This window comes from Nannospalax galili, unplaced genomic scaffold (genome assembly GCF_000622305.1).
Source record: "Nannospalax galili isolate Female #2095 unplaced genomic scaffold, S.galili_v1.0 scaffold407, whole genome shotgun sequence".
NCBI lineage: Eukaryota > Metazoa > Chordata > Mammalia > Rodentia > Spalacidae > Nannospalax > Nannospalax galili.
The window spans coordinates 432,943-448,835 of record NW_008355644.1 but is presented as its reverse complement, the minus strand read 5'-3'; the positions used below and the strand labels follow the sequence as shown (position 1 = coordinate 448,835).

General features: G+C 41.0%; 1 protein-coding gene across 8 annotated transcripts in view; it reads left to right on the top strand.

The window, feature by feature from the left end:
* Positions 1-15,195, top strand: part of Usp3 (ubiquitin specific peptidase 3) — a 116,684-nt gene extending 101,489 nt beyond the window's left edge. For all 8 annotated transcript variants that reach the window (XM_008853002.2, XM_029556075.1, XM_017803162.2 and 5 more), the window contains 4 exons: positions 10,857-10,975; positions 11,401-11,514; positions 11,629-11,696; positions 14,451-15,195. In XM_008853002.2, the coding sequence (XP_008851224.1) occupies positions 10,857-10,975; positions 11,401-11,514; positions 11,629-11,696; positions 14,451-14,616 (467 nt within the window). In that variant the 3' untranslated portion in view covers positions 14,617-15,195. The remainder of the gene's footprint in view (positions 1-10,856; positions 10,976-11,400; positions 11,515-11,628; positions 11,697-14,450) is intronic.
* Positions 15,196-15,893: the final 698 nt, after the last annotated feature.

The window sequence follows — 15,893 nt, the reverse complement described above, 5'->3', positions numbered from 1 at the left end:
TTATAAGGCACTGCCCTGTGTCTTTCCTATGGAGATACAGAAAACACATTTATTTACCCACAAGTAGGGAAGGAAGCTACACACCAAAGAAAGATTTGGTCAAATCTAGTTTGACAAATAAGTGAGATTATTAGTTACTTAGAGCATAGGTGATTGTGGGCAGCTCCACCACTGAAAAGCCCTACCCCTAGCTAACTTTTTCACTATACTGTATCACATGCTGAGGGAGTGGTGATTGGAATTTTAGGAGTAGGAGCTTGTGGGGAACCCCACCCTCACACCAACAAGGCAATGTTAGCCCCATTATAGCTCCCTGCTCTATAGCTTTGTTTATTTTGTTGCTGTCACTGTGGACCTAGGTCTCATGTAGGTCACTATAGCTAATCTGCTTCAAGATGGTGATCATGATGTAAAGCTGGGAAGAAACAGCTATACTATGCCATAATACCAAAACTAGACAGGAATGCAGCAACAAAAAAGGAAACTATAGATCCTTATCCCTGATGAACATAGATGTAGAAACTCCCAGTAAAAACCCAACAAACCAAATCTACTAGCACATCAAAAAGATTATATAGCACAAGTCAAGTGGGATTCATCCCAGGGATGCAAGGATGATTCAACATACTCAAACCAATAGATGTGATACAGCACAGCAACAAAATGAAGGACAAAAACCATGCAGTCATCTCTATATGTAGAAAAAGCATTTGATAAATTCTCAACACATTAGAAATGGAATGTCAAAATACCAAGGTTATATAGTCACTAAAACAGCATGTAACTGACATAAAAACAAATAGGCCAGTGAAACAGAGCAGATAGCCCAGAAATTAGTCCATGTTGATACAGCCAACTACTTTTTGACAAAGGTGCAAAGAACATACAAAAGAGAAAGGACTCTTCAATAAATGATTCTGGCCATGCGTTATCCACATATATAGAAATATGTAACTAGATATTCCCTTCCTAGTGAACACAAAAGTAAAAAACCTTTTTCACACTCTTACTAATTAAAGACATTTCTTGGACAGCTAGAGTGTTTTGAACTTTAATATTTAGTTATTAACTAGAGTTGGAAATGTGTGGTTAACCTTAAAGTCTTGCTGAACCTAGGAAAATATCTCCCTAGGTGATCCTGTTTGAGCAAGGTGCAAGAGACTCTGTCTTCACAGGCACTGTCTATTCAAGTGTTCTCCTTTCAAATGAATTTGTATGTTTATGCCCTGGAGCCTTCAATGGGTGGAGTATTGCCCTTCAAGTTACCATTCCTGTTATTTCAATGAAAAGTGCAAGATTTACAAAATTTTAAATTTGCACATTTCCTTTTTCTCTTTGTAAAAAGGAAAAAAAAATAATAAATCTGGCAAAAAGCAGTGAGCCATAACCGGGCCACACCTGTATGCTATGCTCTTTTGAAATTTCTCCATCAAATAAATTAGTCTGTAACTTTTTTTTTTGTCTTTTTGAGACAGGGTCTCCCTGTAGCCCCAGCTGTCCTGGAACTTGCTATGGAGACCAGGCTGGCCTTGAACTCACAGAGATCCACTTGCCTCTGCCTCCTGAGTGTTGGGATTAAAGGCATGTGCCACCACGCCTCGCTTGTCTGTAACTTTTAAAGTTAGCTTCACCCAAATTTTCAGGACACCAGGAAGAATGTGGCAGAAATGGCCTGTGTACTTGATACAGTCGTTGAATTCTCCTGAGTTCAGTTTTCAGTGTTGCGTTTCTGTTGGCATTCTGACTTTCTACCCTTCTGCTGGAATGATCATTAAGTTGCCTTACAGCATTCCAAGGCTTCTCTAGCTTGCTGCTCTAAACTTTTTCATATTCTTCCCACATACCAATTCTAAAGGCCTGTCAACCACATGGTCTGGTGTATTAGTGATTAAAAACACTGACCAAAGCAACTTATAGAAGAGTTTATTTGAGCTTATGGTTCCAAAAGGATTAGGGTCTGCCATGGTGGGGAGGCATGATGGAAGGAGGTGGCCAGAGCAGAAAGCAGAGTGTTCACATCTTCAAGCATGCATAGGAAACAGAGACTGGAAATCCTGCAAGGCTTAAGAACTCTCAAAGCCTGCCCCCACTGATGTGCTTCCTCCAGTAAGCACACACCTCCTAAAACCTCCTGAAACAGTGCCATTAACTGGGGACAAAATGTCCAAATACTTGGAGCCTGTGGGGAGCATTCTCATTTAAAGTACCACATCTGGCTTAGCCCAAGACCTCACTTCTTGCTAACACTTCTCCTTTTTATATGTTAACTTTTCTCATCATAGTGACAGAGCAACATAGGGTGAAGGATTTATTTTGGCTCCATCATGATGGGGAAGGTAGAGTCAGGGTTCTTTCTGTGGCAGTGGGAGCTTCTGGTAAAGCTTTTTAACATCTTAGTAGACCAGCAAGCACAGAGCTCTAGTCAGATGCAACTCTGGGCTAACCCTCAAGGTCCATCCCTTGGTGGTGTACTTCCTCCAGCTAGGCTACATCTCTTAACCTCCCAAACAGTGCCATGGCCAATTGGGGACCAGGTATTCAAAAGCATGCACATATGGGGGGCATTTTACATTCAAACCATAACATGCTGGGAGGCTTACTACTTGCAGTTACTACTTAGACCTTTTCTGGATCTTGGCGGTAGAAAAACATGAATAGAACATAGAAGAGGAAAGTAAACTGTCAACATTTGCAGATAAACTGATTACAAACTTATAAAATCTTAAGAGAATTAGTTGGTAAGTTGTGAGAGAATAATTGCCTCAAGAAATCAAGACTGGGCAGGATACCTGCTTTTCTAAAAGCCCTCATTTTTTTTGTAGTACTGCACATTGAACCAGAGGCCTTACACATGCTAAGTGTGCACTCTACTACTGTGTCACATCCTGAGCGCATCTCTAAATTTTGAGAGGTAGAGTGGGGATACTGAGGATTGAACTCAGGGTTTCATGCATGCTAGGCAAGCTTTCTACCACTAAGCTACATCTCCAGAGCAATTTGTCCATAATTTTTTTTTTTTTTTTGGTTGTTTTGAGACAGGATCTCCCTGTAACAGGTATTCAAAAGCATGCACATATGGGGGGCATTTTACATTCAAACCATAACATGCTGGGAGGCTTACTACTTGCAGTTACTACTTAGACCTTTTCTGGATCTTGGCGGTAGAAAAACATGAATAGAACATAGAAGAGGAAAGTAAACTGTCAACATTTGCAGATAAACTGATTACAAACTTATAAAATCTTAAGAGAATTAGTTGGTAAGTTGTGAGAGAATAATTGCCTCAAGAAATCAAGACTGGGCAGGATACCTGCTTTTCTAAAAGCCCTCATTTTTTTTGTAGTACTGCACATTGAACCAGAGGCCTTACACATGCTAAGTGTGCACTCTACTACTGTGTCACATCCTGAGCGCATCTCTAAATTTTGAGAGGTAGAGTGGGGATACTGAGGATTGAACTCAGGGTTTCATGCATGCTAGGCAAGCTTTCTACCACTAAGCTACATCTCCAGAGCAATTTGTCCATAATTTTTTTTTTTTTTTTTGGTTGTTTTGAGACAGGATCTCCCTGTAACCCCAGCTGCCCTGGAACTCACTATGTAGACCAGGCTAGCCTTGAACTCACAGAGATCCACCTGCCTCTGCCTCCCAAGTGCTGGGATTAAAGGCGTGCGCCCAGCTTGTCCATAATTTTTAAAAGTCAAACATAAGCAGTTTGGATTTTTGAAAACTAAATCTTAAACTTGGAGCTAAAAAACTTAGTGAAGGTGGTCACATAGAAAATAGAGGAAAATCAATTGCATTTTAGAATTGCTATTCATAATAGCAGTAAAAACTTGAAAGTATTCAAGAATAAACTTAAGAAATATGCAAGACCACTGGGTGTGGTAGTGAATGCTTGATCAGCCCAGCACTCGATCTGGAGGACAGTCTGGGCAATGTACATAATACTCTATGTTTAGAAAACAAAAGCAACCAAACAGATGACCTAGAGGAAGAAAATAATAGAACTTTATGAAAGGACAGATAAAAGCCCCCAAAAACAGCCATGTCATGTTGTATGTGAAGACTCAGTAAGGTAGCAACATCAGTTTTCATCAGTTACTCCCTAAATTTGTTGTAGTTTTTTACAATTTCTCTGTAGTCAGAAATTCCTTAAGAAAAGCTAAAGAAGTTTTTTTTTTTTAAGTGAAAATATAGAAATTGGGTAGGAATGTCCTTACAAGTACTAAAATAGCAGTTGCTAATATAAAAAGATGTGTATTATATGGCAAAGAAAAATTTCAAGGCTTATTTGCACACACCTTTAGTTACAGCACTTGGGAGGCAGAGGCAGGTGGATCTGGTCTACATAGCCAGTGCCAGGCCAGCAGGGGCTACAGGGAGACCTTGTCTGAAAAAGAACCCCCCTCCCCAAAAAAAAGCCAAAACAAAAAACCAAATAAAATAAATTTCATATCTGGGGAATGATAAGAAATTAGCCAACAAATGATGTTAGTGTAAATGAAAATTAATTGGGGGAAAACATTTTCATCCTTACTGCGTTTTTTTTTCCCCTAAGTTATTTTGAGCTCTCAGGATTTAGGTATGGGGCTGGAGAGATGGCTCAGTGGTTAAGAGTGTACTGCTCTTCCAGAGGGCCCAAATTTATTTTAGAACACCCATGTTGGGCAGGTCATAACCACCTATAATTCCATGGGTTCTCATGTCCTCTTCTGGCCTCTGGGGGTACCTGCACTCATATCCACCACCCCCAATACATAATTAAAAAATAAATCTTAAAGATTTAAATATGTAAAGTATCACAGGACACTTTAAAATATGTAACCAGGGCCAGACCTCATAATAGAAGCTTTAAGTTTATGTGTACCATGATGCAAAATCATAAAATATTTATAACATATGGAAAAGGGTACTTGACTTGGACCAAGTATATGAACAAAGATAGGAAATGGTCATAATGTGAATGAGTATTAGTCCTCATTCAGGGAATGTAAGTGGAAATGATAAAGTTAGATGGTATAGGCATCTGTACATTGGTACAGATGTTTTTGGGAGGCAGAGCCATCACCAATTGTTAACAGGCATTTCCTTACACTAGGAATTTCACTTAAACCTAGACATTAAAAGGTGTTTACCGATGTTTAAAAAGGAGCATCTGGGGCTGGAGAGATGGCTCAGTGGTAAAGAGCACTGGCTGCTCTTGCAGAGGACTTAAGATTCCCAGCACCCATATAGTGACTAACAACTGTCCATAACTCCAGTTCCAGGAGATCTGATACCCTCTTCTAACTTCCACAGACATCACATGACATGGGTGCACTTATATACATGCAGGCAATATACTCATACACATGAAAAATAAAAAATATTTTTTAAAAAGGAGCATTTGTTTACTTAATTAGCAAAGAAACTGAGTAACATTGAAGGCACATTTTTACTCTGTTGGATAGTTTGCTTCACATTTTTCTCATATGCTGTCTGTCTGTCTGTCTGTCTGTCTATGTATTGTCTGTCTATCAAAAGAAACACCGTTATTCCCCAAATCAGAAACAATTTAAATGACCTCCATTACAGTAGGATTGTATATATTTTATTAGGTAGCTTTTATGGTAAGTTGATAATAGCTATGCCACAGGAACATAGCTAGAAATTTTTGTAAAATACTTATGAAAGTATGTATATGTGTATGTATAAGGAATGATTTAATTTACATGAGATAAAAACATGTATATGTACATTAATTTTTTTCATGTGTATGGTACTGGAGATTGAACCAAGGAGCTTACACATAGACAGGGAAGTGCATTACTACTGAGTGTATTCTCTACCTTTTTTGGTATCTTTTATTTTAAGACAGGGTCTCATTAAGTTGCCCACACTGGTTTTGAATTTACTTTATAGCCCAGGCAGGCCTTGAACTTGTGATCTTCTTGCCTCAGCCTCCTGAGTAGCTGGGATTAGAGCCTGTACCATTAGGCTTGACTTGTGTGCATTAAAATTGTTAGCATGTGTATTAGTCACTTTTCTGTTGCTGTGATAGAAACACTGACCAAAGCAACTTATAAAAGAGTTTATTTGAGCTTACTAGGGGTCCAGGAGAATAACAGTCCATCTTGGCAGGGAGGCATGGTGACAGAGGTGGCTGGAGGAGGAGCAGAAGCTAAACTCTGCATCTTCAAGTAGGCACAGGAAGCAAGAAAGCAGCTGGAGATCTGGCAAGGCTTAAGAACTCTCTAAGCCCACCCCTAGTGACATGTTTACTCCAGGATAGCCACACCTTCTAAGACCTTCCAAAACAGTGCCACCATCTGGGGACAAAATGTCCAAATACTTGGAGCCTGGGGGGGGGCATTTTCATTCAAACCACCACATTCCACCTCCTGGCCCTCATAGGTTCATGACCATATAAAATGCAAAATGCATTCAGTCCAACTTTAAAAGTCCCCATAGTCATTATCGGTCTCAATACTCCAAAATCTCTTCTGAGACTCAGGGAAATATCTTAACTGTAAGCCCCTGTAAAATTAAAAGACAAATTACATACTCCCAACATACAGTGGAACTGAATGCACATTACCATTCCAAAAGGGAGGAATAGAAGCATAGTAAGGAAATACTGGATCAAAACAAGACCCAAGACCGAAAACCAGCAGGGCAAACACCAAATCCAGTAGCTCCATGTCCGACTTCTGAGACTTCACTTCCAAAGGGCTTAGATGGCTCAGCCTCTTGTGTGCAACACTCATCTCTCTTGGTGCTGGTACCACTCCCTGGTCTGCAGGTCTTGGCAGATGCCTCACAGCTCTGGCATCATGAATGTCTTCTTGGGATCTCCATTGCCAACCAGGCTTCACCTTCACAGCTTCATGCAATGGCCTCTCAGGGCCTTCTCTATGCAGGGGAACCCCTGCTGCATGCTGCCTGGCCTCTGAGGCTCTCTGAAATGAAACCTCGGAGGAAGAATTGATGACCCTTCATTCTTCCATCTTTCATGCCTCTAAATCCAGTACCAGGTTGAGCGACACTGCCAAGTTTGACTGCAAGTTTGGGGTGGACTCCAGCCTGCTTCATCCATTTTAGAAGTTTTTCTCTTCAGTGGTCCCTTTGGCATTTTCCTTTCACAAGTTGGAGGTTTAGCTGGATGTGGTCTTGCCCTGGAGACAGTCTCTCCATTGTTTTAAGTTTGAATCTCTAGGCCTCTCCTTAATCACTTTAATCTCCTTATCAAAGGGATCCTGTCCAGCACAGGCCAAGGCTCCAACATTTATCTTCCCAGTGCTCTTTTTCAATCCAAACTGTATTTCTTTCTGTGCCATTTGCTCTTTTTCACTGTAGATCTGCATAATATTCACCATTCATAGCCATGCCACCATTTCTACATTAGGCTGTCTTGAAATTTCTTCCACCAGAGAAATTAGTCCATTGCTTTTCAATTTAGCCTCAGGTAAGCTTTTTGGTTGAGGGCAGACTCCAGCCAGACTCTTTGCCAGAATATCCCAAGTGCTGCTTAAATCCTTATTTCCTTCTGGAACTACATTGTTCCCAGGTGCCTACTAGAGTGGTCCGTTAAGCTTGGCTTACAGCAGTCAATCGCTTTTCTAGCCCAACCTTCCAGAGTCTTCCACATTTCTTCAAAACCCCACATGGTCAGGTTCTTCACAGCCAACAGCCCACTCTCTGGTACCAATGACTGTATTAGTCACTTTTCTGTTTCTGTGATAGAAACACTCACCAAAGCAACTTATAAAAGGAAGAGTTTATTTGCGCTTACGGGTCCAGAATTACAATCCATCTTAGCAGAAAGACATGGCGACAGAGGTGGCTGGAGGCGGAGCGGAAGCTAAACTCTGCATCTGCAAGCAGGCACAGGAAGCAAGAGAACAACTGGAGATCTGGAAAGGCTTAAGAACTCTCTAAGCCCACCCCCAGTGATGTACTTCCTCCAAGATAGCCACACTTACTAAGACCTCCCAAAACAGTGCCACCATCTGGGGACAAAATGTCCAAATACTTGGAGCCTGGGGGGGAGGGGGGGCTGACATTTTCATTCAAACCACCACAGCATGTTCCCAGTGGGGAGTGATTCAGGAGAAAGTAGAACTATGATTTATTTTATATTTCTTAAATTATAATTACATAATATTTGAAGGGAATAAAAATGTGTATTCTGCATACTTTTCAACTGCTACTGCTTTGGTAAGTTTACATAGTATATAAAAGGTGATCTAATAACTTCAACAAAACACCTTTACTCCTCTCAGTGGAGATGCTATTGAACTGTTTCTTTCATGTGAGACTGCCAGTTATAAAATCCATGCCCTAAAACTTAATAAAGCAGGAATGAAGACTATCTGCAGCTTCCTCAGATCTCTAATGATAATCAGGTGAGTGGAGAGCAGGGTCATCTTGTCATTATTCATAAATAATCTTGGTTGGAACTGTACTGACTCTCAGATCATTTTGGAAAGAAGTGGCATCTTGACAGTATTGAGTTTTTATTAGTCCTTAAAGGATTTTCTGTATATAAAATTATGCTACCTATAATTGGCAAATTTTCTTTTCCATTTTAGATGCTTTTTGTTTTTCTTACCTTATTGCTCTGGCTGAAACTTACAGTACTATGTTGAACGGAGTGGCAAACATGGGGTCTTGTCTTGTTTCTTTACTTTTACTGAGGCAGGGGTGGGGGAGCAGGACATCAACCTGTCACTATTGAACCTGAGGTTTTTTCATACCTGGCTTAAAAGTTCTCTTCTCCTAATTTGAGTGTTCACTGTTTCTCAATGTGGGAAACTGTTCCTTTCCTTATCCCTTTCCCACATCCCCAAACCCCACCACAAGCAGCTTTTTACATGATGCAACATATACTGGCTGATGAAAGCACCCATGGGTTTGGCTTCAGAATTCACCAGCACCATAGCAACCAGTCTAAAGGGAGTTAAAGTGCCAGCCAGTCTACGGTGTAGTCAGTGATCTCTATAGCTACAGAGACTTGTACAGGGGAGGCCCCTGAGGATAGAGCATCACTGTATTTACAAGTTTGGGCTTAGTGTCTGAGACTTGCTCCAGGAAAGGTAAAGCTTTTAAAACAATATACCTTTCCTGGGGGCCATTCTTGACAATGTAATCTATCAGGATCAAGTTGAAGAAAGAAGGGGAGATTGAGAAAGGCTTAAAAAGAGTAAACATTGAGGGGAGAGCTCAGATATGTCTTAGGTATTAGAATCACAGAACAAAGTCATATTTAAGAATGCATGGGCGTCTTGACCCCACTTGACTCCAGGCCACACCGAAGCCTGCTGGATCTCGCCCTTACTAACCTCCCAAAGGGGCTTTTCTGGCACTCAGTCTAGGAAGCCAAAGCTGACTCTAACCTGGAAACTGTTGTGTTCAAGAACATTACCTTTCCTTCCACAGCTAAGTTCTACTTGCTGGCCAACTTACCAAACTAACATATTATTTAAAAACATACACATGTATGTATATGGTCTATAAGGAAAAGCAAATTATTAACACTATAGTCAAGATCATGAATTTGTGATCAGGAAGTGGCTCAGGAAGTGTCTGACTGAGCTCTGGCACATGATCACACAGGTTCTCCACTGCACTGCTCTAGCAGATGTTGTGCATACAGACTATGGCTTCTATTCTCAAGTATTGAAGACAGTTTCTTGCTGAGAGATGGGTACACAGGCATTCATATTTTTCCACACAGTAACATGTATTTTACTTAAGACTTCTGAATGACTAATGCATCAGGAGGGGACATTTCCAAAGGATCAGTGTGCTGGATAGCTTTAGTGTCAACGTGACACACCTGGGTTGAGGGAGCCTCAACCGGGGAATCGCCTCTATTGGAATGGCCTGTGGCCATATCTGAGGGCATCTTCTTGATGAGTGATGTGGGAGGGCCCAGCCCACTATGAGTGGTGCCACCCCTGGGCAGGTGGGCCTGTGTTGCATAAGAAAGCAGGCTGAGCAGGGGCCAGGGGAGCAGGCCAGTAAGCAGCTTTCCTCCATGGCCTGTGCTCCAGCTCCTGCTTCCAGGTTTCTGCCCCGAGCTCCTACCTTGGGCTCCCTGATGAACTGCGACCTGGGAGTTGTAAGCTAAATAGACCCTTTCCTCCCAAAGTTGATAGTGGTCAGAGTATTTTGTCACAGCAGTGAAGAAGAAACTAAGACGATCAGTAAATAAGTAATTTAGGCTTTGACCAACATCAGATCCCTCATTTCTGTTGTGTAAACAGCTTTATCTGTAGAGCTAGGAGGCTGGCTAGGTTTGGCTAAGGACTGCAGTTGCCAAACCCCAGATTAAACAATTAAAATCTTTAAAAGAGAAATAATACAGCTATGGCTTACTGAGGGTACTGGGAGTAGATTGTCTGGAAAAGGATTCACTGACGTTTGGATTAACCTGTGATCTCTGTTAATTTTTAGATTAAGTTAACGACTGACAAGATTTGATGTACATTTGATATTCTTTATGAGCTTGGGGTTTGGGCTTCCATACTGGCCACATATTTAGAGGAAACTGATCTTGAAAAACTGCTATTTCACTGGTTTCATTTTTATTATTTACAGACAAACTCATGAGTTATAAGAAAACCACCATCATCAATTTTGATTGATCATTTTGGTATCTGGTGTGATGCTGGGTGCTTAAGCATTGTTTCTCTTCCTTGCAGCACATTTTTGGTCTTCAATTTGCTTGTTGAGGATACTTGACATTTTTGTCACAGAGCTGAAAAAGATGAGCTTTAAACTACAGTCATTTTGTGTAAAGTTAGTCTTTTTTCCTACAGTGCACTAAAAGGCACTTCATTTTAATGCTTTTAAAACCAATTCGCTTTCAGATTGTCTTCACAGTTTCACCGACCTAGAAGAACTTGATGAGACAGAATTATATATGTGCCACAAATGCAAAAAGAAACAGAAGTCCACAAAAAAGTTTTGGATTCAAAAACTACCCAAGGTGATGAATTTCAGTTAAGATGCATTTTTGGCGGGGCATGGTGGTGCACACCTTTAATCCCAGCACTTGAGAGGGAGAGGCAGGAGGATCTCTATGAGTTTGAGGCCAGCCTGGTCTACACAGTGAGTTCCAGGCCAGCTGGAGCTACAGGGAGACCCTATCTTAAAGAAAAAAAAAAATCATGGAAGTAAATTAACAGATGAGTTACTTTATCAACCTTAAACTCTGTGAACTTTCTGTATTGGTTTTGTTAAAGGTTTCAGTAAAAACTGAAACCTTTAATTATTAAGGTAGGTATGCAAGAAAGTATCAAGGGATCAAGGGTCAAGAGAAAAATGGATAGGGCATAAAAATACTGAGTAGTTACTTAATGAAAGGCACATTAGGTGTTTGACTCAGTCTTTGTCCTTATCTTTGCTACCCAGGTGCTGTGCTTACATTTGAAAAGATTTCACTGGACAGCATATTTAAGAAATAAAGTTGATACGTATGTAGAATTTCCACTGAGAGGCCTAGACATGAAGTGCTACTTACTAGAGGTAAGGCAATGTTGAAAAGATGTCTTTTTGTTAAATCAAGTCTTCACACAGAGAAGCAGGACACACTGGTATCCTTGATAACTGCTCCTAACTCAGTTCTCCCTTGTTCTGTAGCCAGAGAACAGTGGTCCAGAAAGCTGCCTGTATGACCTTGCTGCTGTAGTGGTGCACCATGGCTCTGGGTGAGTTTGCCAGCTAGCTTCTTAGAGTTGGGAATACCAGGTAGCTAGTACAGGATGACCTACATTTTCTTACTACTCACTAATTCTTTCTGAACTCCCCTCCTTATGGGTTTAGATTCATTAAAGGGGTGCAGAACTTCCCCTGGTGTGAAAGAACATCCTGAGGATGCTGTGAAGCATTAAGGCATATGAAAGCAAAATGGACAACAGCCAGTCTGTTTTTTCACATTATGCTGAGTTGTGAGTCATCTTGTCTTCAAATGGTTTCTCTTAGCACACTGAAATTTAAGAAGTGACAATATATGAAATAACTTGTGTCACCTAACGATTAATTTTTTTTTTTTGTCTTTTTAAGACAGGGTCCTCCCTGTAGCCCCTGCTGGCCTGGAACTCTCTATGTAGACCAGGTTGGCCTTGAACTCACAGAGATTTGCCTGCCTCTGCCTCCCGAGTGCTGGGATTGAAGGTGTGCACCAACATACCCAGCTAAGATTCACTTTTTTTATATATATATTTTTTATTTTATGTGTACAAGTGCATTGCCTGCATGTTTGTGAGTGCACCCATGTTGTACAATGCCACAGAGGTTAGAAGAGGGCTTCAGATTCCCCTGGAACTGGAGTTAAGGATGTTTCATAGCCACATGTGGGTGCTGGGAATCGAACCCGGGTCCTCTGCAAGAGCAGTCAGTGCTCTTAACCGCTTAGCCATCTCTCTAGCCCCTAGGATTCACTTTTAATTTTGTTGAATATTGTTAAATTTCTTTTTCCCTGAACACTTGGGTTGTATTTTGTGGGTATCTAATTTATGGTCTGCTTAAGAGTTATTTTACTTTCGGGGATGGAGAGATGGCTCAGCGGTTAAGAACACTGACTGTTCTTGCAGAAGACTCGGGTTCAAATCCTAGCACCCACATGGCAGCTAACAACTGCCTGTAACTACAGTTCCAGGGGATCCAACAGCTTCTTCTGTCCTCTGAGGTCATTGCACGACATGGTGCACTTACCTACATGCAGGCAATATACTGATACACATAAAAATAATAAAATATTTAAAAAACAGATTTAAAAAATTATTTTGCTTTCAAACGTGGACCAGTGTACTTGGGCAAACCACTACCCATACTGAATATTATTTCCCTCACAATTTGTAGACATTTTATTATCCTGTGCCATGAATGACAAATCTGGAAGAAGTCTGAGTCCCATTTTATAGGCATCTGGTTTTTCTCTGTACATTGTAGGGCATTCTATTTTCAGGTATATTCCTGAATAGTCACTGGTTGGGAATACTTGGTTTGGTGTTTTCAGGCATGTTTTTATTCACTTTCTTCTCTTTTCTCTTGTGCAATCCCTATTAAATGCACAGTGAATTTCTTAAGTCAATCTCCCTTTCTCAAAAATTTTACTTTTTGTGGTTCTGAAGGTTATATCCAGGCCTACAGCCCCAAGTGTGCTAGGCAAGTGCTCTGCTACTGCACTCTGTACCTCCAGTCCACTCTAACAGTTTTGTATTATTTGATAGTCCCATTTTCCCCCCTGACATTCTATTCTTGTACTATGGTTAAAGTATTTTCTTGGAACTACTGGTATTGGATAGAATTTTTAAAGTTCTCTTTGGTTTTCTGCACAGAATTCCTCAGTGACTATTTCACTTGTCTTCTGGCACTTTTCTTTGTCATTTCTTACCCATCAAAAATCTGATTTTGGGGGCTATAGAGATAGCTCTACTCTTGCAGAGGACCCTAGTTTGGTTTCCAGCACACACATCAGGGTTGGCTTCCAGGGGCATCTACACTCAAGTGCATAGACACACATGTCATATACATGATTAAAAATAAAAATAAATCTGGTCCTTTAATCCCCATACTTGGGAAGCAGAAGCAGGTAAGAGCTCTGTGAGATCGAGGCCAGCCTGATCTACATAGCAAGTTCCAGGCCAGCTGGGACTACAGGGAGACCCTGTCTCAAAAAACAACCAACCTCTCCCCTCAAAAAAATAAATCTTAAAAGAATCTGATTTTTGGTTGTTTATTCAGAATCCCAGTAAATGGAAGAGTGAGGCTGTTCACTGTGGTCTTCTAACAGCTATGAAGGTCTCTACCTGCTGTCTCTCCTCAGGCAGGGCTGACTCTAGGGTGCCATGTACCAGTAGCTAGATCATACTGATGGGAGAACCCTTCATGAACAAGTCATAGGGGGAGCTGCTTTCCTCAAGGGGGTCTCCCTGTAGGTGCAGCTGGCCTGGAACCTGCTATGTAGACCAGGCGGCCTTGGAACTCACAGATCTGCCTGCCTTTGCCTCTGGGGTGCTGGGATTAAAGGCATGCGCCGCTAGGCCTGGCAGGTGGATGAGTTCTTAAGCTTGGTTTTTGCTCCCAAGACTCTGACAGGCACTCTTGCATTCAGTATTCCATGTTTATATAGACCCTGTGCTTATTAAGCTGTCCCACAGTTTTCTTTAGTTTCTCTCCTAACCCAGTGCCATCTGCTTTGTGTTCTAGAAACCCTCATTTTGTAGTCAGTTGATAGTGTATTCTTTGTTTTCCAGTGCAATACATTACATGTCTAGTCAGTGGGTTGGGAGGAAGATGAACATAACTCAACCAACCATCTGAAACTGGAAGCATATAGGATTTAGTCTTTAGTTATAGTACTTATTAAAGTCTGTGACATACATAACACTATACAGCTGCACAGATCCTTTTGTGACATCTGAAGTCTTTTCCTTTGACCTTTTGCTTTTTCTTTATAGGGTTGGTTCTGGACATTACACAGCTTATGCAACTCATGAAGGCCGTTGGTTCCATTTCAATGACAGTACTGTAACACTGACTGATGAGGAGACCGTTGTGAAGGCAAAGGCCTACATACTATTTTACGTGGAATGCCAGGCCAGAGCTGGATCAGACAAACTTTAATACTGCCTGTGATCGTTATTCATCAACTGTACCGGACAAACATTTCCAATTTTTCATAAATACTTGATCCAAGATTTAATTATATTACGCACTTTTCAATTTCCAGTTTTGGGTTTAGTTTTGTCAATGGTAGTGACTTACTGAAGGTGGGCACCAACTAATGTTTCGTTCTACCAGAAAACCTCAGCAGACATTTTTGATTTGCTGCTTTAGTTGAAATAATTCAATTTTTATATGTAGTTTCCAGAACTTAGTTCTGTTTGGCTTTTTGTGTATTAACATTTTCAGTTCTCATTCTGAGGCACATCTGTGCTTTCAGCCTCATGAGTGTCAAGAGTAACACTGCCTTACACAGCTGAGGTTGGGCTGACTCCACAGCGAGATCATGTGGGTGCAGAATCTGCAGCCAATGAGACTTCACAGTGATTTGCTCAGTAATAACTCTTTCTGGCTAGGCACTAACAGGGGCATCTTTAAGTAGACCAGGTAATTGCTGCCGTTGGTGTCTCTCAAGGCTGCTGCCTATCAGCGCTAAATAAATCTGTTGGTTTGGTTGTATATGTACTACAACTTCAAGAATTACTGTCTTGTTTTTTGTTGTTTTTTTTTTAGTGGGGTCAGGGGGCTTGGAATTTTCATGGAGGATATGCTGGGAATACTGAAAAGTCCCAAATATGGCCAAAAGATTCAAGTGTTTAAAAAGCCCTGTGATTGTGCCTGGCATGGTGGCACATGCCTGTAGCCCCAGCACTTGGGAAGCAAAAGCAGGCGGATCTCTGAAAGATTTATCGTCCTCTTTTTTTTTTTTTTTTTTTTTTTTTTTTTAAAAAAAAAAAAAAAAAAAAAAAAAAAAAAAAGCCCTGTGATTCAGCTGCATGGTAGAGGTGTTGTCCATGAGGTAGATTGCTTGTGGATCTGAAGTGACTCCAGAGTTGATGGTGACTGTCCCCTGACTTTAGGTGTTGCTGTGGAGTCTGCTTTCATAGTTGAAGGGCAAGTCAGCACTCTTCTGGATTTAAAAAAAAATTTATTATTTTTATTATGTGTATGAATGTATTAACTGCATGTATGTAAATGCACCCGTGTCATGCAATGCCCAGAGAGGTCAGGAGAGGGCGTTAGATGGTTGTTAGCTGCCTTTTTAGTGCTGGGAATTGAACCTGTGTATACCACGAGAGCAGCCAGTGCTCTTAACTGCTGAGCCATCTTTCTAGCCCTGCTCCTCTGGATTTTAACAGCTCTCCCTGCCTGTCCTCTCTGAGAGCATAGCAAAGTGA